The sequence below is a fragment of the Limulus polyphemus genome, unplaced genomic scaffold (genome assembly GCF_000517525.1).
Source record: "Limulus polyphemus unplaced genomic scaffold, Limulus_polyphemus-2.1.2 Scaffold460, whole genome shotgun sequence".
Classification (NCBI taxonomy): Eukaryota; Metazoa; Arthropoda; class Merostomata; order Xiphosura; family Limulidae; genus Limulus; species Limulus polyphemus.
Genome location: NW_013666070.1, coordinates 529,128 through 538,897, shown reverse-complemented (window position 1 = coordinate 538,897; position 9,770 = coordinate 529,128). Strand labels below are relative to the sequence as shown.

Here is a 9,770-nt window from a genome sequence, read left to right as displayed (position 1 = left end):
AGATGCAATTTAATAGTTACTTCAGATTTAATTTAATAGTTACTTCAGATTCAATTTAGTAGTTACTTCAGATTTAATTTAATAGTTACTTCAGATTTAATTTAATAGTAACTTCAGATTCAATTTAATAGTTACTTCAGATTTAATTTAATAGTTACTTCAGATTTAATTTAATAGTAACTTCAGATTCAATTTAATAGTTACTTCAGATTTAATTTAATAGTTACTTAAGATTTAATTTAATAGTTACTTCATATTCAATTTAATAGTTACTTCAGATTTAATTTAATAGTTACTTAAGATTTAAAATTTGCATCCAAAACGCTGTTTATAAGTTAACAACAGTTTACATTTGGCAATGAATATTATAAATATTCTGCATCTAGCTGAACACGTCATGCAATTATTTTGGGGTAAAGAAGTTTTGTTTGAATATGTGAACGACATATTTTCAGTTTATTGTTTAAAGAAACCTTACTTTTGTGAAATGTATTTTAACACATATGAACCTGTAAGTCATTTTAAAGTATTTAGAGTTAGATAGAAAGAAAGTCCGTATGTTTTTTTGTTTGTAATTAAGCACAAAGGTACACAATGGGCTATCTGTGCTCTACCCACCACGGGTATCGAAAGCCGGATTCTAGCGTTGTAAGTCTGCAGACATATCACTGTGCCACTGGGGGGGGGGGCAAATGCATGTTAATTATCAAATTAAACACGGGAACGTGAAACAAACTAAGACTACTTACAACGTAATTGGCCCGGCAAGACCAGGTGGTTAGGGTGCTCGACTCGCAATCTGTGGGTCGCGGGTTCGAATCCCCGTCACACTAAACATGCTCGTCCTTTCAGCTGTGGGGGCGTTATAATGTGACGGTAAATCCCACTATTCGTTGGTAAAAGAGTAGCCCAAGAGTTGGCGGTGGGTGTGATGACTAGCTGCCTTCCATCTAGTCTTACACTGCTAAATTAGGGATGGCTAGCGCAGATAGCCCTCGTGTAGCTTTGCGCGAAATGCATAACAAACAATACAACGTAATTAGCAAACGGTCGTGACACTGTTGCCTCTGAATCTCTAATGTTTATTCTTCACGTGTTAGTTTAATTCTAAGATATATATTTTCCCACACTTAATTAAAAAAACAACTTCGGTTCTCTACATAGGAAAATGTTCCCTGCTTTCAACAGTAATGACTAAATGGTGAGCTTTTAAAGCTGTCCATTAAGAAGGATGTGTCTTATCAAATAATTCGGCGAATGATTATTAGATTAGGAAAAGATGTAGAAACTGGATAGCTGAATAGTATGTTGCGTTCTTGTCATTGTAAATAAGAAACTATAGTATTTATAACTTTGTCACAACATTAACTTGATGAGAATTGATCTCAGCCAGCTGTGATATGAGATTTATAATCTGACAACCGAATCTTCTAGACGTTTCTCCTATCAAGTTTAAATGCTTAAAAGTAAAATATGAATCTCATTGGAAAGTGAATCTGTTCAGCTTTAGTTTTCCATAATTTCCATTAAAAACAATTTAGAAGTTAAAATTTCAATTAGTTAGTTTTTCTAATGATATCCATTAGAAACAATATGTATTCATAAGCCTAACATTAATATTTATGTACATAGAACAAAGTTTTGTTCCAAGAGCCAATAATGTTTAGAAAAGTAAAAAAAGAGGTACCTTCATTGAAAATGTATCATAACGGTATAATAATCCAAAGCTGAATAGGCTTAGGAAAGTAGCTTTGCAGCTTTGAAATGTTTTTAAGTATTTATATTTATTTATTTATCAGTTATCATGACATATGTTCGAGTACGTTAGTTTCACGACTCTCTACAATATAGAACGCATTCTTCAATCACTTACGAAATTTTAAAAAATACAAAGATCTGTTTAAAAAAACATATTAAGTATTTGGAAAATTTTCGCCTTGTCTTCTTCGTCGCTACAAAGTTCAAGATGTAAGATGAATGTTCGTGCTGGAAGTGTAATTTTTGTCGTCTTGTCTTCTTCGTCGCTACAAAGTTCAAGATGTAAGATGAATGTTCGTGCTGGAAGTGTAATTTTTGTCGTCTTGTCTTCTTCGTCACTACAAAGTTCAAGATGTAAGATGAATGTTCGTGCTGGAAGTGTAATTTTTGTCGCCTTGTCTTCTTCGTCGCTACAAAGTTCAAGATGTAAGGTGAATGTTCGTGCTGGAAGTGTAATTTTTGTTTTATCTTTAACTTACGTATTTGTTTTCGTGTGGGAACTGTTGACAATATCGCTAACGTAATGCTATAATAATAGATGTCTTCCTACAGATTAGTGGTTTGATATAAGCTAATAATGAAATAATACTGATATATCATGTATAAAATGAACTACGTAGTTGCCTTAAAATAAGTAAAAATATGGCAAAGTAAAAAAGCGTGATTTTATAAGCCTACAGTAAAATATTTTACATTTTATTATACTCCAGTTTATAAACCATTTAAATGTGAAAACATATACCATAGCCAATAATGCGTTGAAGCATTATGTGCTAAAATTTCATTCTAGTCTGCTTTTATGTCGATATTCATATTTATAATTATGAATAAAATGACAGCCATTTTTAATTTGTTTTAGAGCAATTATTACAAGGATAAGTATTAGAGAAAATATACAGTTGGAATGTAATAAAAATATAAATCAGAATAATTTCTTTAAACTATGTGTTCAGTTTCCGAAGAAAAGAACTCTACGTGTTAAAAAAACAACAAAAACATCAGATCGTAATGTCAGCAAGTCACTAGTTCACAACTGTTTAAAGTTTGAAGGCTGTCACTCTTCAGACTTGACCTCTGTTTCATCTGAAATAACTACAATGAGTAGTCGAAATTTTTTTAGCTTTTTAATTTGTAGGCTGTTTTTTTTCTTCTGAATCCAACGAAAGAGCTTTAAATGTTTAAGTGCGAATTTAAAGACTGATCTCTAAGTGAGAGCCCGGTACAACCTATTAGTTAACGTGCCTGAAAGGTGAATCCTAATATTCGTGGCTCGTGTCTCGTTGTCGCAAAAAGAAAACTTAAGTACTGTGGGTGAGTTACAACAGTAATGATCAAATCTCCCTATTTGGTCAGACAAGAGTATCCCATGAGTTGGTAGTGGGTGCTGTTGACTAGTTGCCTTCCCTCTAGTTTATTCACACAGATAAACATGTTACCGATTTTAAATTTTAAATATTCTTTTGACAAAACGTTTCGTTCTTTTACCTAATCAGTTCCCAGATTCTCATTATGAAAAGGAAGTTTACTTATTTCAAAGATGGTTTTGTATTCAGTTATTCCGATTTCTGTTCAACTTTCATTCTAAGAGTCTGTGGTAAAAATTTCCACTTTTCTCTTAAATTTTGTTTTACTTCAGGACGTCAGATGAACAGATTCAAGTTTTTTCATCAAAAATTGGATCACAGAAGTATCTGATTGTATAAAACAATCCAATTTTTGAGTATTTTTAATCGTTATAAAAACACACTTTGTAATTCTACAGCCAGACAACTGGCATAAAACAAAGCAAACACCAATCTTTAAATGAAATTTGGAACTGGATCAATAGAAGTAAAAAAAAAATACGTTATGTAAATGACTGCGCATACAGAATAGAAAAGATTTTATTCCTTCAAAAGTATTCTTTATCAATCATTAAAGCGTTATTATTATTAAAAAAGTAATGGCTCGAAAGATAAGATTAGAAAACAGCTTTTGAAATTAAACTGCTGTAAAGAGGCCACACAAAATACATGTGAACGTTGTAATCCTCATCGCTGTTTCCGGTAGGATATATTATTCTTAATCATTTAGGAAACTTGAAACGTACTTCTCTACTTGAAATATCAGTATTGATACTTAAGTGCGTACGATATACATCTAAAACACAGCTATCAAGAAGAGAACACATAATATTGATTTATAATATGAAACGAATTTAATGATGACTTATTAATAAAAAAGAGCTGGTTGAACTGGAAGGAAGAAACGGATACTTGCCAGTATCTTACGTACACGCTTGGATGCATAATGTCAATCGGCATATATATATGTAATACATATATACTTACAAAACTTTTCTGTTGCAAAATACATTAACATCATATACGTATCACCTAGGAACTCGTCTTGCCTAAACTATTTGTGTGTAAATGTGACTCGTCTAAGGTACTGTATTCAGTCGAAAAACAATGTTATCATAACTTTAAATAGCTTGTATAATAGCCCGCTAATGTTTATATGTCGATATTTCTGGTAAAACACGGGTTGAACCCATTATTTTCATTCCCATCGATTTGATATCATACAAGTAACCCGAAAGCCAAGATGTATCGAAGCTTCGGCTGTTAAAATATGTGCTAAAGAAATGTTAATAGTAACCATAAACCACATGAAAAACAAAAATTTGTTGTTGGATTTGATTCGTTGCCTGCCACTATTTTAGTCCTGATTTAGTGTTAGTATTTATTCTAGTGTACGTTATTTTGGTTTCCATAGTTAGCCATTTGACTTTATCTACCGAAGCCTCTGGTGGCTCAGCGGTTAGCCCGAGAACATAATTTTAAAAGAATCGGGTTTAGATACCCGCAGTGGACTTAGCACAGATAGCCCATTGTATAGCTTTGCGCTTAACATCAAGTAAACGAACTCATTAAGTGATGAATGCTTTTTTTTTACGATATTTAGAAATTAATTATTCTGTAAGATAGAAAAAATAAGAATTAAAACCTTATAATTATAAAACAAAAATTTTTAATTATCTTTATTTTTATGAAAAGTCTATCAGCTAGCTAATGGCTAAAACACTCTACTGAAAATGTAAAGAAAAGCAACCATTGTCAGCTGTACATTTTATACAATATTTAATGAAATTAGATTTCTTCAATATTTATATACGTAGGTCTAAAGTTAATATCTGAAGCGTATATATTATAAAGTAGATTCCGCCATCCTTTCCATACTGTTTTACTTCTGTGTGAATGCTTTCCTGTTTCGTTAATACACTTGAAATATATGTTAAATTCCTCCATACTTTCCATACTGTTTTATTTCTGTGTGAATGCTTTCCTGTTTTATTAATACACTTGAAATATAAATTATATGAAATGTGTTGTACAGAATTAACTGTTAAATAATGCTATCATGTACAAGTCCTGCTTTTTAAGATTCCATCTAGTGTCAAACACGCAAGCTGACTATTTTTGGATGAACTTGATAAGGATTCATACAAGTTTATGTAGTTTTATTGTTAAGTGTATCAGTGTAAAAAAAAGTAAATGTACTACAACATGTGGTCATGAAAGTCATAATTCTTATTCTCACTTCTCAACTGAAACTTTTTCAATATTTACTCTATTATCGGACATTCCACATTGATATACATTATTCAATCGGGAATACTCAAGTGATTAGTTTGCAGGGCAGTGGATGGGAGGGTCCAAATTTTGAGTCGTAAAATATAACTCAACATATTCCACACTTAATAATGGTGTAATTCGCTGTATGTAAATGACGTATTGTCAGATAACAGTGTTAATCTATTGTTAACGTATTGAAAAAACAACTGACGAACACATGTCATGCTGTATATATATAAACTTCCTGAGGAGGGGTGTTGGCCCTATGGAAGAGCCCTGGATTTCAGAGCTGGTAACGGGTTCGAATCCATATGATGCCATAAAATATTCCCCGTATTTCTGGATGTGTAAAGAGAGTAATAGTCAATTCGATATTAGTGGATTGCAGGGTGCTCCTGGTTGTTATAACCTGGTTGTTATAGTGGATTGCAGGGTGCTCCTGGTTGTTATAGTGGATTGCAGGGTGCTCCTGGTTGTTATAACCTGGTTGTTATAGTGGATTGCAGGGTGCTCCTGGTTGTTATAACCTGGTTGTTATAGTGGATTGCAGGGTGCTCCTGGTTGTTATAACCTGGTTGTTATAGTGGATTGCAGGGTGCTCCTGGTTGTTATTTCGCTATATAAACTTTTGATCGTGTCCAATGTTGTTTTAATATACCTGTAATTTCCGAAGTTTTACGAGGGTTTCTATATGCTGTCTTTTACACGATGTTTTAACTTATATTTATTTATATTTCATGTTGTTGTTTTTTATGAGTTCTCTTAAACATAAATTTCAAATTGAAATTATTTCCTAATTTTATCAAATATTTGTGAAGAACAAGTTATTGTATTGTTTGTTTTTTGTTGTTGTTAAACTATACAATTGACTATACCTGCTCTGCCTACAGCAGTTATCGAAACCCGATTTGTAACGTTATAAGCTCTCAGACTTATTAATAAGCCTCCGGGGGGAAGGGGGGTATTGAATTGGAAGTATATATATATATATATTTGTCTCAGGTGCCGAGCGTATAATTCTAATAATTATGCATGTTTTTCTTTGATGAAAAAAAAATCAAAATACAGCTGATAATGAGAATACATTTTTTTTTCTGAGTTAAAATAAAAATCAAACTGGATTGTCTCTTATCTAAGACTAATGGGAAATATACTAAAAACGAGTTGAAACACTAATTAACCATGTAGATATAAAACATTTATATCAGAGAATATCTAAAAGGTTCCAGCGATCTCATCCATCCTGTACTTGTATGGAAACATAATACGTTTTTCTTTCAGAACTGTAAGACATTTTTTTTACGCAATCTTGAAATTTTCTCTAGAATACGATTAAGAGCTGATTATGCTTAGATTTTTCTTGTATTTTATCAGAGACGTAGAGAAATTGACATTTCTAATTGTTTACAAATCAGGTAAATGAAGGTATTCTAACTAATATTATTCTGATTAAAAAAATGGCATAATCAGTTCGCATACTTGATAAACTTTCAATAATAAAGTTAGTCATTTCAAAAAGTAATTAAAAACTAAAATGTGTTAATTAGTAAATAAGGAGAGTTAACGTTTTCTGAGAGAAAGTAAATAATAAAGCACGTAAATTCATAATTTGTAAAAGCGAGAAGAGGCAGAAAAACATAAAAAACCGTACATTTCAAAACTGTTATCTCTTAGGAACACATGGCACATGGCTTCTCACTGGCACGGCGTTATTTCTACGGACTTACAACGCTAGAATCCGGGTTTCTATATCCGTGGTGGGCAGAGCACGGATAGTCCATTGTGTAGCTTTGTGCTTAAATACAAACAAACTTAGGAACACGGTATTTATTTTATTTATTACTCCGACTATCATTAAGTTAACGATATGTATAACTTCTGATCTAACTATTTTAAAAGCAAGAAAATATTAATGGGGTAAAAAAAAATCATTGATATTCAATTGTTTTATCAAATCAAGTACAGAAACATATAGTTATAACCGCATAGGTGACGAAGGTAACACAATTAAGTAATAGGTTGAACACCGTTGTAAACTGTACGATCTGACGGAGAGCTCTAGCTCCAAACGTCAACCTTCTTTAAATAAAAATATAAAAAACCTTGTCGATTGTTCCACCAATTAGTTAATTTTCAATTCAAATAAATAATCAGTTTAGCTATTTATTTGTTTCAGAATTACTGGAAGATATGCGCAAGAGTTACTGCGCATAGCCGTCCCTAATGTCTAACTGATAAATTAGAGAGAAGGCAGGTAGAAAACAACACCTACAACCATCTCTTGGGCTATTATTATCTGATAAATAGTAGGAGTTGACCATCGCCCACAGCCCTAAAGTGCGGAGATCGTTTTAGCAGCAACATATTGTGAGCCACGAATTTCCGGCTTTACTGACCAGGCATGTTATAATCACTAGTCCATGCTCGACCCAGAATTAATTTAGTAAGGAAAATTATTAAAGTCTCTCGATTACAGTAATCGTGTTAACCTTCGCTTATCATTTAAGTGGTTTGAGATGAAACGAAAGTAATCATAGCAATGAATGTTATAGTCTAAAAACGAAGTAAATGTTGTGAACGAGAAAGACATACGTTAGTAAAACAACAACATGGAAAAAAACATTCCATATTAGCACAAAATAGTATTTAATGAAAATATGATGTTTTCAATACAAAAACAAAACAAAGCACAAAATTTACAAGGTGAGACGAATATACAGTTAAAATAATACTTATAATCAGAACTACTAAATTTTATACTACCTTGGCATTAAGTTCCGTCATTGGAACCAGTAATTTGTGAGTAACTTCTTAAGGGCTTTCACAAGGATGTAATTTTACTGCAGGATAAATTAAATGGAGCATCATTTCAATACTTTCTGGGGATATCCGTTGGAGGTATTAGCCTCTCTTGTATTAGCCAGAGACAGGTAGCAAAGAAGCATACTCAAGCTACAACCCTTGAATTCCTTTGGCCGTGTAAGGGGTTACTGTGTATGATTGGTTTTGTAACTACGTCTATTGTTGTGGAGTGGTAACGTCATTGATTTTACTGTAACTTTCCAAGTCAAAAGTGAGTCTTCAACTTGTTATCAAACTTTGAAGTCAACTGACTACTTTCAACTCTTTAACTAAGAAGCTTTGTCTTTTTGTTGTGTAGTTTCATCTCATCATGGTTAATACAGCAGACAGCTGTCTTTCGTACACTACTCACCAGTTCCATCTTGTTTAATACCTAGTCAGTTGACTTCTGTACAATACCTGTTGACATCCGAACAATATTTACCAGTTACATCTTGTTTAATACCTAGTCAGTTGACTTCTGTACAATACCTGATGACATCCGTACAGTACTTACCAGTTACATCTTGTTTAATACCTAGTCAGTTGACTTCTGTACAATACCTGATGACATCCGTACAATACTTACCAGTTACATCTTGTTTAATACCTAGTCAGTTGACTTTGGAAAATTATATGTTGACTTCCGTACACTACTCAGAAGTTCCATCTTGTTTAATACTTCTGTACAATACCTGTTGACTTCTATACAACACTCACCAGTTACATCTTGTTTAATACTTAATCAGTTGACTTCTGTACAATACCCGTTGACTTCCGTACAATACTCACCAGTTTCATTCTGGTTAACACGCCAGTCAGTTGTCTTCCGTACACTACTCATCAGCTCCATCTTGGTTAATACACCAGTCAATTATTTTCCGTACAATACTCACCAGTTCCATTTTGGTTAATATGCCAGTCAGTTATCTTCCGTACAATACTCACCAGTTCCATTTTGGTTAATAATCGAATTGGTTGTCTTCATATAATACTGGTAAAAGTCACTATGATGTTCATGGACTAAACATTCATCCAACAAATGATTGAATAAAACTTGGTCTGACCATTTCCTGAGAAGATCTGGGTATTTAACGAGAATCTACCTGCCTGTCAGTTACAAAATTCATATCAGATCACCACTGTCTTAAAAATTGGCTGCTATGATCAACTAATATTTTGATATCATATGACGTAAAGAAATACAATGTCAAACAATCCCTGTGCTATTAGCTAAAAGTCCCAAATATGATCAAAGTATATTTATGTGTTTTGTCATATTGGTCTCTCTAGAAATTAGCTCGATAGTGAATGTATTTTATATTGTCTAAACCAAACCTTGCAGTCTCGTGTGTCCCTAGGATATATTATGTACAACAGTTAAATAACTTAGAGCACATTCATTTTTTTAATAATCTATAGCAAGAATTTGTTAAAGAAATATATATTTTTTATTTAAGAACAGACAAATAAGTGTTTCTCAGACATCTTTATTTTTAAAAACACTATATTTCACTGTGTTTACTTACTTTCCTAAAGCTTTGAATAGTATCG

General features: G+C 32.5%; 1 protein-coding gene across 1 annotated transcript in view; it reads right to left on the bottom strand.

Annotated features, from left to right (window-relative positions):
• Positions 1–9,069, bottom strand: part of LOC111085547 — a 22,596-nt gene extending 13,527 nt beyond the window's left edge. Inside the window, exon 1 of the mRNA XM_022384631.1 lies at positions 9,009–9,069. Coding sequence (XP_022240339.1) covers positions 9,009–9,069 — 61 coding nt within the window. The remainder of the gene's footprint in view (positions 1–9,008) is intronic.
• Positions 9,070–9,770: the final 701 nt, after the last annotated feature.